At 43.7% G+C, this 21684-nt stretch overlaps 1 protein-coding gene across 1 annotated transcript; it reads right to left on the reverse strand.

Moving 5' to 3' along the window:
* Positions 1–11481: 11481 nt before the first annotated feature.
* LOC149275804 (zinc finger and BTB domain-containing protein 45-like) lies at positions 11482–19245 on the reverse strand. Its single transcript, XM_089504305.1, has 3 exons — positions 19023–19245; positions 14415–16043; positions 11482–13032 (listed from the first exon to the last, which is right to left on the reverse strand). Exons 2-3 carry the CDS (start codon positions 15952–15954, stop codon positions 12473–12475), a joined length of 2100 nt encoding a protein of 699 aa, XP_089360431.1. The 5' UTR covers positions 15955–16043; positions 19023–19245; the 3' UTR covers positions 11482–12472.
* Between the last annotated feature and the right edge of the window lie 2439 nt (positions 19246–21684).

Raw genomic sequence — 21684 nt, forward strand, 5'->3', positions numbered from 1 at the left:
ATATCTATGAATATTAGTGTTAGAGTTTTTTAAAGTTATTTTAAGACCTGCAGCTTTTTGCCACTTATGATCAATGTCTTCAAAGAAATAGTTTCTCTCACAGTGCAATCATAGAATATATATGTTTATTTAAATAAAAGGGCCAAGTTTAGTAGAAATGAAGGCAAATGGAAGCATAGTCTAGAACTCCCATTTAGCTCGGGCAAAGTAAAAGATTATGGTGGTTGTAGTAAAAAAAGCTGTGCGGGGGGACAACACCTGTTGAATTTCTGCCTACCATGCAATTGTGTAAAGGTCAGATCCTCAGTGAAAAACCTCCAGATAGCATTGCTCATATTTTACACAAGCAACTAATGTATTTCCAATGCTAAAGCAGGGCTTACTGCTAATGTGTTTTGTCTTCGTCTGTCAAATTATGCCTGTCAAATTATGGTGACCCATGAATTCCATAGGGTTTTCTTGGGCAAGAAATACTCACTCAGGTGGTTTTGTCAGTTCCTTCCTCTGGATTATAGCCTACAGTACCTTTTATTCTTTGGTCTTTATGTGACTGGTTTGTATGGCACTGCCAGCTTCCACCACCATATGGAGATCTGTCATGGGCCAAGGTAAGGGATCTACCTTGATATTTTTGGCACAATACATGTGGTAGATCTGAAACCCTATTCCAGGTAAAGAATGGGAAGACAGATAGAATTGATTCACCAGGCACCATCCTTTGGAGTGTTTGTCTGAGCAAGTCTTGTGGAAACAAATGGATTAATAGATTTGAATATTAGTCTAGATGCATATTAAGCAGGGACAGGTGGGGTTCTTCTTTTTAAAGTATGTTTCATGTCTCATAATCCATGCTTAGCAAATAATAATAATAATAATAATAATAATAATAATAATAATAATGTTGCAATGGGATCTATGAGCAAAACCAGATTTTAGCCATATCTTTATTAGGATCACAAGGGACATACCAGCCTGCTGACTGCAATTTTGTTAGCGTAAGGAAGCAGAAACATACTGGTTTGAGAGCTTTCATTATTGAATTTCTCTGTAATAGCAGAGTGCTTATAGTGCTTTGGTGATCTTTGGTGACCTTTGGTGATCTATGGTCCCATACGATTGTACTATTGGGAGAAAGGCGGGATATAAGTAAATAAAATAATAAAATAATAAATAATAAAAAGGTTCCCCCCCCCCCCAGTTTCTCCAGGACATTTTTTCAGTTTTAGATGGAATCAAATATAAGGGGTAGAAAGAAGACATTACAAACATCTTGCCAGATGTAAAGGCCATTGTGTCTGCATGCCGACTTCCAAGACGGAGACTGCAGAGACTTAGGTGTAAAGGTATCAATTTACATTGTTGCCCTCTTAGTAGTCAAAAAGGCCGTAACTCAGTAAGAAAGCTATTTCTAAAATTAGCCTGTTTATGGAAAATTTTCTTTTATCCCCACTAGGGGAAGCTAGAATTTACGTGTCACAATCACACAGTAACCATCGAGACGGAGGGTGACAGCAGCCAAATGGAAGTTGTCAACTTGGTGACCCCAGGAAATGAAAGACACAGGAACACAGATCTTAAAATACTATGTCCCTGCCTTTTGTTTAGCCTGCCAAATGCTAACGTTATGCCAGATTCGTCATAAAGATGGAAGAAAAGCGAGGCAGCTGAAGCTCACTTCTATGGAGTAAAGGCACATAGAATAAAGCTCTTTTCTCCCCTGGATTTTAAAATGCAATACATGCATTCATTGTACAAAACAGAAGCATTCTGCAATTACACTATTGAGATTTACATTTATTTTTTTTAATGGTAGCCTTTCTGTTCTTGGCATATCTTGTTTTCGAGAAGCTGAACTGAGCATCTTATACTAAAGAAATTTCATTTTTCCTTCACGTGTTATAACATTTAATGTAAGGCTGATTAAAGACTAACAGCGCAATCCGACATGATTACACTGAAATGTAACAGCCGATGTTTTGTAGAGATTACTGTCATGTAAAAGAAAGTCCTCCTGCCCACACCTAGTAAAACAACGGTTTTATTAATACATTAATACATGGAGTTTTAAGGGATTAATGGGTTCGTATTCAATAAAGACTGCAATCCTGCAAGCAGATTTTGTTGTTGTTATGTGCCTTACAATTGTTTCTGATTTATGGCAGCCCAACGGTAACCCTGTCACAGGGATTTCTTGTCAAGATTTGTTCAAAGGCTGTTTGTCATTGCCTTGCTCTGAGGCTGAAAGAGTGTGACTTGTTAAAGGCAACTCAATGGATTTCCAAGACTGAGCAGGGATCTGAACTCTGATCTCCCAGAATTCAGGTCCCTAACAACTACATGATACTCTCTCTCTCCATTATAGTATTCATTACATTATCACATGCATGTGAGTAAGTGGACTTAAATCTATGAAAGCTCATGCTGCCAATTTCTTTCTTTCAGTGAGTCTCAAAGGTGCTACAAGATCTCTCTAAATAACAACAACCAAATGCATCTGAGGAAGTAGAATGAAGTCTGTGAAAGCTCATGCTGCCAACTTTTCTTTCAGTTAATCTCAAAGGTGCTACAAGATCTCTCTACATACCACTTCCACAGATTAACAAGGCTATATCTTTGAATTATCACAGCTGAGCATACAGAAACTCACATTAGATGAAGTATTATTGAAAGTAGTTGTGAGATGGCTGTGCGACAAATAGTCGCCTCACAATATCTTGTTGATGCCTTGAAGGACTGTATAAAGCACTGCATGTTGTTTTTAATTTTTAGAAGAAAGGGAAAAAAATATCAAGAGGGTAAAATAGTAATAGTAGTCACCGTTGTGCTGGATGCACTTTTTCTCTTTGAAAAAGTAATTGAAGGTAACTGAACTAGGTAACTGAAGATATGTTCACGTAACTAAACAAATATAAAGCAAAAAGCCTGCTTCAGGTGTGAGGATGGTAAAATAGAACCAAAAAAGAAGACATTCCTCTATCTGTTTATAATAATAATAATAATTTTTTTATTTATATTCCGCTTAATCACTCGGAATCCAAGCGGATTACAACAATAAAACAAGATACAGTTAAAAATACTAAAAAACAACAACCCTATCCCCCCAGTATTAAAACATAGTAATACTAAAAGGAGATTAAACCAGAAGGACATTAAAACAATAGTATAAAATAACAGTTAAACTAGGTAGGAGATTTGTAGGAAGTTTATAGTGGGGTCCAGATAGGATGGAAAAGGAGATGGAGAAAAGGGGGGGGGGGGGAGGTAAATAGAGGTGGACCTTGTCTGGAAAGGCCTGCCAGAAGAGATGTCTTAATAGCCTTCTTAAAGGTTTCCAAGGTGGTAATCTGACGGATCTCGTCTGGCAGGTCGTTCCAGAGTCTAGGAACAGCTACTGAAAAGGAATGCTGGGTCATGTGCTAGTTATGATGCATAAAGCCCTATATGGCTCAGGTCCAGGCTATTTTGCAAACCATATCTCCCTGTATGAGCTGGCCTGGGTCCTGAGATCCTCAAGAGAGGCCCTTCTCTCAGTCCCACCACTATCACAAGCACAGTTGGTGGGGACATGAGAGAGGGCCTTCGTGGTGGCAGCCCCTAGACTCTGCAACTCCCTTCCCAAGGAGGCCAGAATGGCCCCCTCCTTGTCTTTCCATCGTCTGGCTAAGAAATTTTTATTCAGACAGGGTTTTAAAACAGAAAGTCTTTAAAGAACAGGCTGGGGTATTGTATGATTTTAACTGTACTGTTTTTAAGCACTTTTTATCTTTTAAATTGCATTTTATTCTCTTAATGAGTGATGTGTTTTAATACAGTCTGCCCTTGCAATATGCGGGGGATCCGCTCTGGACCACCACCACCATGCGTAAGGCAAATTTTGCATATGCTGGAGTCCCATTTAGTTGAATGGCAGCACACTCCCATTTTGGCCCTCGCTGCCTGCCATATGCGTAATCTTGAAGCCGCATACAGCAAGGGCATGTATGCTGAGGGCGCACTGTACAAGATTAGTCTGTAGAAACAACATGTAGAGAGATCTTGTAGCACCTTTGAGACTAACTAAAGATAGAAGTTGGCAGCAGCCAGCATGAGCTTTCATAAACTTAAATCTACTTCTTCAGATGCATTTGCAGTGTTTTAATACTATAATAGTTTAATTCTATTTTAATGCTCACTTTTGTATGTTTTTAATTATATAGTTTTTAAAAATTGTAAGCTGACTTGAATCTCAATTTTTTGGGGAAAGCAGGATATAAATAAACATGGTAGTAGTAGTATCTGAAGACCTGTCAGAAGACATCCCCTTTGGAAGAGTGTTCTGTTTTGAAGACCTGTCCTTTAAAGATAAAAAAAAATGTAACAAGACAAAGACATCCAGGGACTTGAAAAGACTTACTGATGTTAATGCCTGGACAGCAGACTGAGCAGATCCACAGGTCACTCAGCCATCTTTATTCATGTAGAGACCTCCAAGTCTAATGGGGGGGGGTCAATGTGGTGTTAAGGTTGGATTATGGGAATGCAGGGTTTATATGCTGGGTAACCCTTGGTCAAGTCACATTCTCAGCCTCAGAGAAAGGCTACGGCAACTCCCTCTGAACAATTCTTGCCCCCCCCCCAAAAGAAAAACCCTGTGAAAGGATTGCTTGTTGTTGTTAACAGCCTTCGAGCCAACTTCGATTCATGATGATCCTATGACTGAGACTCCAAGCCCCCCTGTCCTCAACTGCTCTGTTCATATTCTAAAGGCTCAGGGCCATGGCCTTCCTGATGGAATCCATCCATTTAATATAGAATGATATCCATTTTAAAAAATGGTCCAAAAGTCCAGTTCTGGGCACCACAATTCAAAAAAGACATTGAGAAACTGAAGGGTGTCAAAAGAAGGGCGATTAAATTGGTGAAGGGTCTTGAAACCATGCCCTATGAGGAACGCCTTAGGGAGCTGGGGATGTTTAGTCTGGAGAAGAGAAGGTTAAGAGGTGATATGATAGCCTTGTTTAAATATTTGAAGGGATGTCATATTGAGGAGGGAGCAAAATTGTTTTTCCAGAGACTAGGACCCAGAACAATGGATGCAAACTCCAGGAAAAGAGATCCCACCTCAACATTAGGAGGAACTTCCCAATAGTAAGGGCTGTTTGACAGTGGAGCACACTCCCCCGGAGTGTAGTGGAGTCTCCTTCCTTGGAGGTCTTTAAACAGAGGCTGGATGTCCATCTGTTGGGGATGCTTTTATTGAGAGTTCCTGCATGGCAGGGGGTTGGACTGGATGTCTCTTCCAACTCTATGATTCTATGTTCTCATTCTGTTTTGCATCATTTTTAAAAATCACCCTGTATGTGGCCTTCCTCTCTTTCTGCTACCCTCTACCTTTCCCTGCATTATTGTCTTTTCCAGTAAGTCATGTCTTCCCATTATGTGGCCAAGGTACAACAGCCTCAGTTTGATCTTCTTGGCTTCCAGAGAGATCTCAGGCTTCATCTGCTCTAGTTCCCATTTGTTTGACTTTCTGGCTGTCCATGGTATTCTCAGCATGCTTCTCCAGTACACCTCAAATTAGCTGATTTTCTATCAGTTTCCTTCACTGTTTAGCTCTCACATCCTTACACAGTGATGGGGAGTACTTTAATGTTCTGTTTTATAGCTTTGCACTTATTATTTATTATTCTTTATTTATATAGCGCTGTAGATTTGCACAGCGCTGTACATAAAACAATAAATATAAAAGAGTAAACCTGCCTATGGCGTACAATCTAAGAAATAATAGGATAATACATATAAAATACATAGCAATACAGGAAATGGTTCAATAAAACAGGCAACAAAAAAGAACATCAAATAGCAAGTGACAATCACGCAATGCCTGGGAACGCGTCTCTGAACAGGATGGTCTTCAACTCCATTTTGAAGCTGGTTAAAGAAGTGATGGCTCTTGCTCACGGGGGAAGAAGGTTCCAGGAGTGAGGGGCAGTGAGTGAAAAGGGGAGAATCCGAGATGGGGCAGAGGAAATCCTGCGCTGGGACAGCGAACCCTGACTACCAGAGCGGAGGGCTCGAGTGGGAAGGTGAGGAGAAATAAGGTCTGATAAGTAAGGAGGGGCCAGCCCATGGAGGGCTTAAACGTTGACAGCAGGAGCTTATACTGAATACAGAAAGGAAGTGGGAGCCAGTGAAGGGATGCCAACAAAGGAGAGATATGGTCAGAGCGGTGGGCAGATGTGATAATGCGTGTAGCTGAATGCTGGACAGAGATTAAAGGACGGAGGTGAGAAAGAGGAAGCCCAGCCAGGAGGATGTTACAGTAATCAAGTCGTGAGACCACTAGGGCATGGATCAGAATCATGGCAGTAGAGGCAGAGAGTTATGGTCAGATTTTGGCTATGTTGTATAAAAAGAATCTACATGCCTTGGCTGTGGTCTGGATCTGAGTGATACACGACAGAGAAGAATCAGATAAAACCAAGACTGTGGGCTTGCTGGACTGGTTGAATAGAAATGTTGTCAACAGAGACAGAAAAGGAGTGTTGAAGGGTGGACTTAGGAGGAAAGACAAGAAGCTCCGTCTTGGACATGTTGAGCTTCAAACGGTGATGGCGCATCCACTGCGAGACAGCTATCAGACAAGACAAAACTTGCTGTTCAAGGCTTGGAGAAAGGTCAGGGGTGGAAAGATATAACTGGGTGTCATTGGCGTACAGATGGTAGGAAAAACCAAAAGAGCTAATGAGTTTACCTAAGGATAGTGTGTAGAGAGAAAACAGATGGGGACCCAGAACAGAGCCTTGGGGAACTCCAACAGATAAGGGAATAGAGGATGAAATCTGACCACTAGTGACCACTGCAAAAGATCTGTCAGACAAATAAGATCTAAACCAGTCAAGAACAGAGTCTGAGAACCCAAGGTCAGAAAGTATATCCACTAGAAGACAGTGATCAACGGTGTCAAAGGCTGCAGACAAATCAAGAAGGATGAGAACAGAGTAAAGGCCATTAGCCTTGGCCCGTAAAAGGTCATTTGAGATCTTAGTGAGAGCTGTCTCTGTAGAATGCCTTGGGCAGAAACCAGACTGAAAGGGATCGAGAATGGAGTTGGCTTCAAGAAACTCAAGACAGCAAGAATAGACAACCCATTTAGGATTTTGTCTGGTTCTTTCATAACTGACCTTTTCAGTCTTAACCTTCTTCTGATTTCTTGATTGCAATTTCTATTCTGATTAACGATTGATCCAAGGTATGGGAAATCTTTAACAATTCTCCAACTATTTGTTTTTTTCCTCCTTAAAACATGTCAAGAAATTGCTCAATGATCATTCATTGCTGAAGATGTTGATTGCAATGTATTGGGAAGAGGTAATTTGTTCCAGTGGTACAATATCCTATTACGCTGCTGCTATTGTGCACATGGCATTTATATGTTTGTTTGACTGACATATAAATCACCTCTCTGCCCAGAAGCACTTGAGGCACCACAGTCATTTAAAAATGTAATACACTTTGAAATGGGACATGAGCAATATGGGATAGAATTCATTTCCTCCCTGTCTCTTAACAGCATCCTATACAATCCCCGACTACTCAAAACGTCCTACTGAAATAGGTATAGGAGTTCATCTTAAAATTGGGCCATAATTTTGTGGTACATGTATTTGGCAGCCCATGACAAAACCATATTCTCATGCTCTTAGCTTCATCCAGTCAACTGGTCACCTTGATGACCACCTTTTAAAAACCATCTCTGTGAATGACAGTGGTATCTGAACTTCTTCTGTACCTTCTGCCCCACAGACCTATACTCTTTGTGTGTATGTTTATCTAAGAGAAGACAGAGATGAAATGATAGCCCTCTTTAAAAACCTGAAGGGGTGTTACGTAGAAGATGAAGCTGGCTTGTTTTCTGCTGCTTCAGAAACTAGAAAAAGAACTAAAGGATTACAATTACAAGAAAAGAAAAGAGATTCAACCTAAACATTAGTAAAAGTTTAACCATAAGGGTTATTTGATAGTGGAATAGACTGTTTCAATGGGTAATGCAGTCTTTTTCAGGTCTTTAAACAGAGGTTGAACAGCCATCTTTTGGGTGGGCTTTAGTTGTGCATTACTGCATGGCCTGGGCTTAAATTGGATGGTCCTTGTGGTCCCTTCTAACTCTGATTTTACAACCCATGCCTCCATTGCTATGTTGCAGACAAATACAAATGCACAACCACAAATAGGCTAAAGAGAAAAGAAACACAATTGTGTGGATTTCAAGATACCACATGTGGTAATGAGAGAGTCAGTGGACTGGGATTTGCCTATTTGTGGTTTCTGACTCCAACAAAGGTTTTAAAAAACACATTCTTCTAAAACTGGGATTGCATTGGCATGTTTTACTTCAATGCCACCTAAAGTTTCCCTGATGCAAAAGCATAAAGGCTTCTGGAGAAATTCAGTGTCCTCTGCCTGACAAAAGGGGCTGTGGCCTCACAAAAGATGGAGACATACTGGATTGCAAAGGAAGTATCTTTTTGTGTTGCAAATAGATGTTAAATTTCCTGGACTTTGAGAATCTCCCAGCTGCCACATGGCTAGAAGGAGGAGGTGTCAGCCTGCAAGAGATACCAAAGGTATCATGTTTTGGAGATTTTTGATGTTATTACAATTGTGTGATGTTTGTGGAGAATGATCTCACCAAATTTGTTGTTGCTGCATGCCTTCAAGTTGTTTCCAATTTATGGCGATCCTATCATGGGGTCTTCTTGGCAAGTTTTTTCACAGGGGGTTTGCCATTGCCATCCTCTGAGGCTGAGTGTGATTTGTCCAGGGTCGCCCAGTAAGGTTTCATGACTGAGCGAGGGATTTGAACTGTGGGCTAGAGTTGTAGTCCAGCCCTTACACCATGCTGGCTCTTTATAGAGGTAAACAAATATGGTGGACATGAAGTTCATCACTCAGTATAGGAAACACCAAAACTAGCAACTGGTTGTTACTACAGTGCTAGTGATAATTCCTGGTGATTGTGTGTGAGCATTACAGCAAAGTTTAATTCAAGGCTGGGGAATTCTTGGCACTCTAAAGGTTTTGGATTACAGCTCCCATAATCCCTTATCACTGGCCATTTTTGGTGAGGGTTGTTGGAGTTAAAGTCCCAAACATCTGGAAGTCCAAAGATTCCCAGTCTGTTTAAATACACCCCATTGTAATATGAGTAACTGGTTGCATACAGACTATTAGTGACTTAATTTAAATCTTTTAAATAAATGTCTCATTGTGACCAAGAGATTAATCTGAAAATCTGGGTCCCCTCAAGCCATCTCTAAACTTGTTTAATGGCTGTAGACAAACCACTATCAGCCTCAGTTCTGCTGTCTGTGACAGAGGTATGATGCTTACCAATTTAAATGGAAGTTGCAGTAGTTAACTAAGAAAGTATGTGAATGACTTTCAGTAGGTTACATCACTATATAAAATGAGCAAATTACATCATAAATAAAATGACCTAATCCCAGTTGACATCATCCTCATGTTGTCATTTGCTACCTTCTATGACACTGCATATTGTTTGGCTTCTTGCGAGGTTGCCCCTTTGATTCTCCTCTGACCCACCATGCTTAGGGTGGGTCAGATTCCATTAATGGTACTGGCAACTTCCTTGCATTGTTTCTCTTTGTAATCTCATTATATATATATATATATTTTTAAAAATCTCCCTGAAGGGGAAAACTGATGATAATGACCTCTAATTGTAGCAACTTCCAAAGGGATTGATTAAAAAGATGGGTCTCTTGCCATTTCTCAGCCTGGAGTGTAAATAAACTCGGAGGAAGAACTTGCAACGCCTCCATCCTTCCTACCTGGTTAATTAATCTCACTCTGGGCACCATTAAAAGTTTCCACTTTTTGAGAACAGTTGTACTCTTTGACAGGGCCTCTCTGGAGACAGAGGAGGCAGCTGGCATGTTCTGCTTTGGGTTGCTGCCAAGATGTGCCCTCCTTTTCCTCCTCCTCCTCCTCCTTACACTCTGTTCTGCTTTTACAGCAGAACATTGTCTAAGGCTGGAGCAGATGGCCAGAGAGGCCTGTTGGCCGACAATTCCCAGTAGAGGAAGGACCCATTTGCATTACCAATTTATTTCCTTGATGCCAAAAGCAGAGAGGGTCTAAAAGCAGCGAGCAGCAAATCTGTGCCCTTGGGATATCCAGTTAGCAAGCAATGACTGGAGGCTGTAATACTGAGAAGTGAATATTTTTCAGGGGATTTCAGATCTCCTGGACAGGCACCCAGTACTAGCACAGAACAGTAAACAGAAAACAACAACAACAAAAACAACAACAAGTTGTATGTCAATTTACGTTTGTATATTAGAGGGAGCTGGTAAATGAATGTTTCCGTCTTGCAGAAAGAAATGGGCTCCAAACTTCTGCTCAACTCCACACTGACTGTAAGCCATGGCATCGTCTGGCAGATGTTGGATGTACAAAGTTCCTCTAGGGAGCAGTGCAATTAATAAGTACATTTATGATTTTATTTTATATTTTGGTCAATTATTGGCAAGACCAAAGGAAGGTACAGCCACTTGTTCAGTGACAACGTTCATTGGGTGCAGGTATAGCCAAAAACACATCTGGTTCTATCCTGCGAACATACTGTTTCTACAAAAGGGCCACCATCTGAATAAATCAGGGGTGGGAATCATGCAGTCTGTCAGATGTTGGGCTCCAACTCCCAGCATTTTTCACTATTGCTGGCTGCATGATTCACATCTCTGAAGTAAAATGTGGGATGAGGAAAAGGATAGCAAACAGGTATCAGCACAGCTGGCAGAATCAGAGCTTGGAAATTTTACTTTCTATGGACTTCCACTTCTATGGTGGTTGGAGGATTCTGGGCACAGCTATCCAAAGAAAGGAACTTTTTCAGATCATGGGCAGCAACTAGTGGCTGTTCATGTAAAATCACAAAATGATAATATTCTACCATGTGCTACTTGCCACATGCAGTGGTACAATATAAGGACTATACATTTTCCCAGCAGTACTGCAGGTTTGGCCCCCTGGTGGGACGCTATATCAACTCTTTGATTATTGAATGGACCTATAAATGCATAAACAAGAGAATAACATCATATTAAGTCCAACTGTTTGTGTGTCTAGCCCTGTGTTTTTTATTCTGCACTGCTCAGAAAAATTAACTTTTGCTTGGGGCAGTGCAGCTCCCAGAACCCTCCATCTAGCTTGGGTGATGGCCTCTTGGCTGGGGATTATGGTGAAGGCAGTCCAAAAAGTTAACTTTTCTAAGCTACTTCAACTCGCAGAGGCTCTCCAGAGTCTAAGACAAAGCACCTTCGTTCACTTAACTTGTTGCTAGAGAGTCTTGTAACTGGAGATGCCAGAGATTTAATCTGAGATCATCAGCATGCAATGCAGATACATTGGGGTAACCCTTCAAATATTGCACTTAACACACTTGTAGTTAAGGTATATATACATATACTGCTTTATTTTCTGTAGAGAAGGATTAAATGACAGGAAAAGACTCTGACAAACATCAACAAAGGTTCCCCCACTTCTTATTCAATAGCCTTGGGATCCAACCAAAATACTATAAACCATTTTTTCTGGTACCATCTAAATGTAACTGCAACTACCACTATCCCAAGCCAGGCTATGCTTGGTTATGGTGATGAGAGTTGTAGTGAAATACAGCTAGAGACCAGCAGCCTGAGGGAAGGCTTCTGGGATTATAAGTGTAACATACCCAAGCCTGCCCACTTGATTATTTTTTAAAAGGCAGTACAGAATTTGCATTTCCCATTTCTTGTTCCTGAGCCTAAGAGCGGCTATGCTAGTTCACACCAAGAGTCCAGTTAGTATCTACTTTTATAGTGGGGCTGGCCACAACAAAGTAATAGCCTTTTCCTGCTGGTCCCTCCAAACTTATATTCATTTGTACTGTGGCTATTCTGCTGCTTTCTAATATATTAGACTGTGGATCCATGTAACCTAGCACTGTCCAAAGCACTCCAAAGTCCCAAGAAAAGTTCCATCTCAGTTCAGCCTAAACTGAGGATCCTTTAACAGAAAAGGCCAGCAGTAAAACCTGTGGCTTTGTCCAACCAAAGAACATGTTCTACCAATAAACTACAGGGAGACTAGGGACAGTATTGGGAACAAAACATTGTATGCAACGACATCCCTGATCCCCAGCCCCACCTGCTGACAATAACCTCCTACAGCCCAGGTGCATGACACCACCATGCTCCACATTTGAACCTACTGCTTGCCTCACCTACACAGTAGCCCCTAAAAGAGCTGCCCTGTAGAAGCAGAAGTCCTGGACAAGAGAATGTTCCAGGTTGCAGAATGCTGGCATGGAAAGACCTCTGAATAAAATGATTCATGGCAAGCCTCCAGACAGCCACATCATCTTTGCATGCTGCAGTGGTAAGAGGATTTTGTCAGCTTTGACCACAACCACTTGCTCCTCAAAGCCCTATGCTGTATGAGGCTGTATGGATGTCTCTGAAGCTGGATCCCCCTTCCAGGCTGCAACCGACCCTTCTTCAGTTGCTTCCCCTTTCCAACCCACCAGGTTGCCTTCCCCAGGTGCCGGATCCCCAGCTTTCCAAGTTACAATGGCACTCTCAGCTGACGGCTCCCCAGTCTTCCATGCTGCGGCAGTGCTGGTGACACTACCTTCTATGGCAGGTGTAGCGGCAGTGATGTTTGGCTTCTCCTTCCAGTCAGCAGAGGAGGTGGCTCCAGTCATGGCTGCTGGGGCCTCAGGCTGCCCACCTTTCCAGGCAGTGTGAGTAGTCATGTGGCGCTCTAGTAAGGTGCGGTGGGAGAAGTACTTGTTGCAGATACAACACTGGAAACGTTCTGGGCGGTGGGTGCGCATGTGTACGTTGAGGGAGCTCTTCTGGGTGAAGCGCTTGCAGCAGATGGAACACTGGAAGGCACGCACCCCTGTGTGGGTCACCATGTGCTTGAGCAGGTAGTCCCGCAGGGAGAAAGAACGCCAGCAGATGCTGCACTGGTGAGGCTTCTCGCCTGCCAGGGGAAAAGACAACACTGGTTCAGCACAGAGCATGGAAGGAGTGCCTCAGGAAAGAAGCTGATCCACCCACTAACTTGTAGTGGAGGGACCTATCAAACCTTTGAGAATGAAAGGACAACATCACACTACACTCTTATATCACTATGATTCCACTTTAACTGCTGTGTCTGCCTCCGTAGAATCCTGGGATTTGCAGTTCAGGAACAGGAATTTAAAATCCTCAGTCAGAGAATTCTTAGGCCTCACTAAACTACAGGTCCCAGGAACAAAAAAGAAAAACTTTGTCAAAAGGAACTTCTTTGTTAGACACTCAGATAATGAAGAGTCTGACAAAGAAGATCCTTTTTACAAAGTCTTTACAGCTCCTTGTCCTTATAAATAACTAAATAAATAACTAAAATACTAAATGAAAAGGAAATGATCAGATTGCACAGAAATTCTGATTAGTGAAGGGTCTTCTCTCCCACCAAGTAGACAGCACAGGCCAGGAGTTGGCAAATTGTGGCCTTCCAGATGTTGCTGAATGGCAACACCTTCACCACTGCTGGAGTCTAACAAGCAGGCCCGGGGAGTAGAGGTGACTTCAGGGTTACTCCTTGTCCTACTCTGGAGTAAGATTTTTTTTTTAAATGTTACTCTTACTATTACTCCTGTAAAAATTTCTTACTCCTTTACTCCTTACTCCTACTCCCCAGCCCTGGGGAAAAGCACCAGTTGCTTTGCAAGGCTGACATGTGTGTGCGTGTAAGTAAGTGTCTCTCTTTGCCTTCCAGTCCCTTCCCCAGTGCAATATAATAAAATTGTTTTTTGGTGTTTGCATGTACAATATAATAACAGGAATAAGGAGAAACAATTATATTTTGTTACTTCTTATTCCTACTCCTACTCCTGTAAAAACCTTACTCCTTTACTCCTTACACTTACTCCCCAGCCCTGCTAACAAGATCTTAAAGGCCACATGCTATTTATTCCAGGCATAGGGCATCTTCAACTCTCTAGACAAGCTGCATAGCAGCTTTTGATGCCATCAACGATGATCTCAATTTTACTCTTTTCTTTGAGTTGCCTCCCAACCAAACCACCTTGTCATCATTCATTCATCTTTTAAAAATGATCAAGTGGAGGTCTGCAGATGTGTTTGGGCTACAATTCCCACCACCACACCCCATTTGCAGAAATGGATAGGCTTAGTGGGAGTTGTAGTCTAACCACCTCTGGGAGCAGCTGTCTTGGGAATCACTGTCCTCTAGCATTTTGCAGTGTTCAATCTCCAAACAAATTTGTAGTGAGTCTGTTACTGACAGTCCCTTCACCTCACAAGGCCTTACTTTGCTCTTCCCCACCCAAATCCAGGAATCCACCTCATGTTCATTACCAGAATGGATGAACATATGCTTGGTGTAGTTTTTCCGTGAGCTGAAGGTTTTCTGGCAATGGCTGCATTGGTAGGAAGGCTCAGGGCACCGTGAAGGACCTGGCTGTTGATTCTGCTGCTCTCCACCATGCAAGGTACCCGTGCCCATGTTGCTAGGGCCAAGCTGCACGATGCTGTTGCCACCTGCCTCCTGCTGCTGCTGTTGCTGCTGGATGCTGTAGAAACTCTGAGCCACACCAGTAGGCTGGGGCAGATGAAACTGGAAGATACTGGTGGTACTCGTGGATGTGTTGGCACCACTGACCTCAGCCTTGAGCTCCCGCTGGATGCCTAGAGAGGAGACAAAGGTCAAGCCCCCACTGCCGCTATTGCTGCGTGGTGGGAATGCAGAGGAGGGAGCTGCCAAATCTGGCTTGAACTCCCCTGTTAAGCTTCTCAGGTTGGAAGCCTCCAAACTGCAGTCTGAGTGGAACTTCTCCCTCTCTCGGGTGGCAGAAGTCGCAACCTCTTCGCTGCTTTCCTCTCCCTGCCAGGATGGGATAAAGGACTCCGAAAAAACATCCTGATTCCCAAAGAAATCCTGGCCTTCAGCAGTGGCATAATCCATATGGATGCCCTCCTTCCGGCTGACCCCACCTGTGTTCCCAGAGTCCTTCGAATCTGCCTCTTCACCAAATCCAGCAGGGAAGTTAGTGCTCCCAGCACACTCGGCAAAGCAACTCAGTTTGGCCTCCTGTTCTGAAGTGGCAGCTGTAGCCACCACTCCGTCCCTGCCTTCCCTGCCACCCTCCTCTTCATCCTTGATGATGACAGGGATGGCATCAGATAGCTGAAGCCTCACTGGCTGGCGCTGCTTGCGGCTATGGCAGCTGGGTGTTGCTTCAGATGGGTGCAGATAAACCCCTCCAGTTTCTCCGTCACTGATGCCCCCCTCACATGTGCCTGCCCTGGTCTCCCTATGTTGGGAGGAGAGCAGGTCCCGCAGCTTATAGCGCACCTCCGAAGCACACAGCATCTTGGGAGGTTCGAGGTGGGTGGCCTCCAGGTCACCAGGGCGTGAGACGCTGCCAATGACCTCTTTGGAGGCTGGCTGCTCTTGGGCCTTTGTGGGGAGAACCCGGGGAAGAGAGAGGGCAACCGGAGGGGGAACTGTGGGGGGCTTGGGGCTGCGGCTCTGGGAGATGATCTGGGTGCATTCATCGATGACTGTTTTGATCTGTAAGATGGAGGCAGCTGTGAGAATCTGCAGCGCCTCGGATTGGGCTACCACCAGTGAGCCGCTGTACATGAACTCCACAAGCTGGCGTACCACCTGGCTAGGAACTACTGGCGGGACCTCAATCTCCGAGTAGCCCAGGAGCAGCTTGTCGTGGAAGAAAGGGCTGCCGGCGGCTAGTACGCATCGGTGAGCACGGAGAGTGGCCTCCTGGATATGCACGGTCACATCACAGAAATGTCCGCCCAGCCGCTGCCCGTTCAGAGTCTCCAGGAGAGACTTACTGAAGTTCTGAAGGTGGATGTAATGAACAGCTTCAGCCATGCCAGACTGTGTCCTCTGGACGAACCCTTCTGAAGAACAGTGTACATGAAAAGCAGGGAGTTCTGATGAAGAATTGTCTCGTGTGAATTCTGAAATACAAGAATTGTATAGAATATAAGGTATTGTAAAATATAATTGTAGAATTGTAGAATATAAAGGGGGGGGAAGATAAGCAAAGCAGGCGTAGACGCTGGTTTATATTAGTCAAATTAGGAGAAATGCTCAGTATGGGGGAAGTCTTTAGGCACCAGCTTCCAACACCAGTTCTGCCAGTGATAGTTTTTAAGGTCAGTGACACTTTTTAAAGCCAGTTCCTTTAGTTTGTTGTTGTGTGCCTTCAAGTCATTTCCACTTTATAGCCAACCCTATCATGGTGTTTGGCAAGATTTGTTCAGAGGTTTCCCACTGTCTTCCCCTGAGGCCGAGAGAGTGTGACTTGCCTAAGGACATCCAGTGGGTTTACATGGCTGAGACGGGATTCGAACTGTGGTCTCCAGAGTCATAGTCCAAAACTCAAACCAGTACACCACATTGGCTCTGCTGTGGTGAAATGTATGACATCAGCATGACACTGATGCTTACTGTAGAGTCCATAGTATTGTGGCCCTCCAGATGCTCTTGGACTATAGCACCCATTAGCTTTAGTCCAAACAGCCCATGGAGAAGCATGATGAAAGAGGCAGTTCTGGAACATCAAGAGGTGACAGCCTGTGTCATGTAGTGATTTGAATGTTGTACTAGGACTCTAGGAGGTCTGTTTGAATTTCTTTTCAGCTCTGGATATCCACTTGGGCAAGTCACACACTCTCAGCCTAAGAAGGCAATGGCAAAACTCTTCTGAAAAGATTTGGCAAAAGAAATCTATACGATTGCTGTAAGCCAGAGCCCACTTGAAGGCACATAATGAAACAAAAAGAAAGAAAAAAGGAAGAAAAGAAGGAAGGAAGGAAGGAAGGAAGGAAAAGAAAAAAAAGGCAAACCAAGAAAACACCCAGGCCAGATCCACCATTAGGCAGACTGAGGTGGCTTCTCTAGGCAGCAGATTTTGGTGTTATTCCCAGGAGGAGAGGTGCTTGTAGGATTTTTTTTGTTTCAGGCACCAAAATAATCCTGGCTAGCTACAGGTACAATAGGGGAAGAAGAGACAAAAGCATTCAAATATTCAGCATCCCACAGATAACCAACTGTAGGCAGTAATGATATAGAAGAGGTTGGAGGATGGACATGGTGGAGAGGAGCCTAATGTAAATGGCTTTGCACACAGTAGGCTCCTATCTCCCAGCCCTTCTGTTGTTGCAAGTGCCACTTCCCAATGGAAAGAAATACCTCCATGCCTGCCTCTGCGCTGCAGAAATAATGCAGTTTGATACCACTTTAACTCTCATGGCTCCATGCTACAGAACCCTGGGGTTTGTAGTTTGTTCTGGCATCAGAGCTGTCTGACAGAGAAGCTAAAACATCTCACAAAACTACAAATCCCAGAATTCCATCACACTGAGCCATGGCACTCGAAGTGGTGCAAAATCGCATCATTTCTACAGTGTGTAGATGCACCCTTAGAAAGGAGGACTCCTGGATGAGGAAAGGTCTTCTGCGCATGTTCAGAGGCGCAGCCCAAATGCACCTAAGGAAGTAGATTTAAGCCTACGAAAGTTGATGCTGCCAATTTCTTTCCTTCAGTCTCAAAGTTGCTACAAGATCTCTCTACACACAGCCTCCTTTCCCATGACTGTATGCACACCCTGTTGTTGTTGTTGTTGTTGTGTGCCTTCAAGTCCTTTCTGACTTATGGCAAGCCCCTGTCATGGGGTTTTCTTGGAAGGATTTGTCTAGAGGGGGTTTGCCATTGCCATCCTCTGAGAGACTGCGACTGGCCGAAGGTCACTCAGTAGGCTTCCCTGGCTGAGTGGGGATTTGAACCCTGATCTCCAGAGTCATAAATCCAAAATACATTGCAGAAATAATCCAGTTTGAGACTGTTTTAGCTGCCCTGGCTCAGTGCTAGGGAATCCTGGGAATTGTAGTTTATTGCGGCCCCAGAGCTGTCTGACAGAGAAGGCCAAATGCCTCACAAAACTACAGTTCCCAGATTTTCCTAGCGCAGGGTCAGGGCAGTTAAAGTGGTCTCAAACTGGATTATTTCTGCAGTGTGTTTTGGACCATAGTCCAACGCTCAAACCATTACATCATGCTGGCTCTCAGGAGTAGGCATCAACATACACCGTACCCAGTAGTAACCTATAACATTGTACCCGGTACCTATATACCCAGCACCTATAGCTGTTGTTGCTTATTGTTGTGCACCTTCTGAATGGCCAGTGTGGCGCAGTGGTTTGTGTGTCGGACGACGCCAACTCTGGAGACCAGGGTTTGGTTTTTCCGCTCGCGCATAAAAAAACACACTGGGTGACCTTGGGCAAGTCACACTCTCTCAGCCTCAGATGGCAATGGCAAACCACCTCTGAACCTATGCTAGGTTCACAAAAAATGACTTGGGAGCCACACAACAACAGCAGCAGCAGCAGCAGCAGCAACAACGGCAAACCTTGGACTGGATAGCCCTTGTGGTCTCTTTCAGATCTATGATTCTGTGGCCTGTTACAGAAATTGCAACATAAAGTTGCTTCGGGTCTCTTTGGAGGTATGCTATTTAAATGATGCATGGGTCCTAAGAATCCGGAAGCTGCACCAAAGCTGCACTCCAGTGCTTAGGAATGGAGTGTGGCTTTGGCACGACCTCCGGACTCTTAGGACCCATGCATCATTTAAATAGCATACCTCCAAGGAGACCTGAAGCAGCTTTATTTTGGCAGTCTGTAACAGGCCTGTGATTCCTGGTTTAAAGCGGGTTTGCCATTGCCTCTGAGGCTGAGAGAGTGTGACTTGCCCAAGGTCACCCCAGTGAGTTTCAATGGCCCAGCCAGGATTCGAACCCAGGTCTCCAGAGTCATAGTCCAAGGCTCATGCATACTCTGCTGCTCCAAACTTCCTATGGCAATGCCTGGCATGTCCTCCCATTGAAAAGAACCCAGGGATCCCAGCTTCCCCTCCTTCCTGACCAAAAGTACCTGAGCATCGAATAGAGATGAAGGAGCGCCCTGGGAGATCGAGGGGGCGTGGCTGTCAAGGGCCGGTGGGCGTGGCCTCTCTCACCTATCTCCTGGCTCTCTGCTCCGGGCTTCCCGGCCCCGCCTCCTCCTGGAGCTCCGCCCCCTGACTTCCTCCTTCCGCACACGTCTTCCTCCCTCAGGTCACTTCCGCGTCGCCCATAGAGGCAGGAAAAGTATAGAGTTACACACAGAACAGTGTTTCCTCCCCCTTTTAAGAGATTTTGGACTTCAGCTCCCAGAAGCCTCAGCCATGTTAGCCAATAGCCTGGGATTCTGGGAGCTGAAGTCCAAAATCCCTTAAAAGAGCACAGTTTGGGGACCACACACACACACACACACAGTACAGTCACACAATATAATCACACACACACACACAAAGTGTAAAGTCTCACACACAAAGTATAGTTTCTCTCATACAGAAAGTATAGTCATACAGCAGTCACACAAACGCACAAAATATAGACACACACAAAAAAGTATGGAGTCTCACACACAAAGTATAGTATCACACACACAAAGTATAGTCACACAGTAGTCACACAAACGCACAAAATAAAGAGACACACACAAAGTATGGAGTCACACACAAAATATAGTCACACAGTAGTCACACAAACACACAAAATATAGACACACACAAAGTATAGAGTCTCACGCACACACAAAGCAGTCACGCAGTACAGACACGCACATACACAAAGTATAGAGTCTCACACACAAAGTATAGTCATACACACACAAAATAGTGACACACAAAGTATAGAGTCTCTCTCTCTCTCTCTCTCTCTCTCTCACTCACACACGCACACACACACACACACACAATGTGCTAAGCTGCATTAATTCTGCATCTACACTGCAGGATTAATCCAGTTTTGACACCATTTTAACTGCCATGGCTCAATGCTATGAATTCTGAGATTTGTACTTTTGGGAGCTACTTAGCCTTCTCTGGACATTATCAGACAAGGGAAATTGGAAGCATAATCCAATGGCAATCCGAACGCAATCATTATTGGGTTTAATGTTGTTGGATGATAGACTACCACACACAATTTCGGGCAATGGGAAGTCAGTCCAAACACAATCATGGGGTTTCACGTTATTGCGTGAGCGGTGATCACACGCAATTTTGGGCAATGGCAAACTATTTTCGGGCAATGGGAAGTCAGTTCCAACGCAATTCGAATTCACGTAAATTTGCTGAACTAGTGAATTCACGCAAATGCGTTCTGGCCCCACTTTCTTTTCATTCTAAATTAAGAGAAATTCCTCCCGTGTGATAAACTCCCGTGAATGTAGCTTTTAATCTAAGCAATTTAAATTTTACCATCGAAAGAAAACCTGAGAAAGAAAAATCAGGGCCTGCGTTTGCTTAAGAGTATTTGGAAACTGGGAACACGGGGGTGTGATAAAATTATGGCTATCTTCCATTGAAAGGTGAAAGCAAAACAGGAATTGCGTTACTGGACCCAGAATGTGGTTCTCCATATATATGTCTAATGCTGCAACTCTACTAGCAATAAGAACAGTGTGTGTGTGTGTGTGTGTGTGTGTTTGTGGGGGGTGTCTCTATTAAGAAGAAGAGGGGCCTTAGTGGACACACCAGGGGGCGCCAGAGAGCAACAGTTGTGCAGCCGGAAATAGCGAGTCTTAGATTTAAAATTTCTAGAGCACCCTCTAAAACATGTTAAACATACAAATGCTTTGTAAATCCAATTCAATGTGGAAGGCTGCAGAAATAAACCAGGTTGACACCACCACTTTAACTGCTATGGCTCAATGCTGTGGAATTCTGGGAACTGTAGCTTTGTGAGCTTTCTCTGTCTGAGATCTCAGGGGTCACAACGAACTACATTTCCCAGAATTCCACAAGCATTGAGTCATGGCAGTTAAAGTGGCGTCAAAGTGGATTACATCTGCATTGTGGATGCAGCCAAAGATGGAAAATATCCAATAGTCATTAAAAAGAGAGCATGGTCCTTAGTAAGAGGGTTTTATGCATCTCTAAATAATCATCTGCCTTCTGCTAAGGAAAGCCCCACTAAGGCAGCATCTACACTGCAGAATGAATGCAGTTTGACACCGGTTTAACTGCCATGGCTCAGTACTATGAAATGCTGGGATTTGTAGTTTTGTTTAGCCTTCCCTGTCAGAGAGCTCTGGGGCCATAACAAGCTACAAATCCCTGATAGAAATTGCACAACTCCATTTGTCAGCGGTTCAAACCATTAACTGGATATTCATGCATCTTTGTGAAAACCAAATGCACATTCTACCCTCTTTACTACATTGGTAATGTACCCTTATCACGTTATTGTCACCTGTGTGTGAAAACCATTCCCTCATTTGCACACTTGCACGATACGGACGCTTTAATACTTTAACGGAATGGTGGCACATATGGTCCCCGTGTGACAAAGTCCTATGAAAGGATGCCTATGAAAGGTTCCATCCAAGGGAATCTTGGGATTTGTAGTTTAGGGAAGGGCATTTAGAATTCTCAGCCAGAGAGCTCTAGTGCTTCACAAAACTACAAACTTCAGGATTCCATAGGATGCAGGCATGGTAGTTAAAGTGGAATTCTCATGCTGTAAATATCTAATGTGATTGAGTCACT

The sequence above is a fragment of the Sceloporus occidentalis genome, unplaced genomic scaffold (genome assembly GCF_023333645.1).
Source record: "Sceloporus occidentalis isolate IW3139 unplaced genomic scaffold, rSceOcc1.0.p SCAF_265, whole genome shotgun sequence".
Lineage (NCBI taxonomy): Eukaryota > Metazoa > Chordata > Lepidosauria > Squamata > Phrynosomatidae > Sceloporus > Sceloporus occidentalis.

Coding starts and splice junctions, on each gene's coding strand:
- LOC149275804 (XM_089504305.1), bottom strand. CDS start 15,954: ATGGCTGAAGCTGTTCATTACATCCACCTTCAGAACTTCAGTAAGTCT. Junction 13,033..14,414: donor GCATATGTTCATCCATTCTG/GTAATGAACATG, acceptor TTCCCCTGGCAG/GCGAGAAGCCTCACCAGTGC.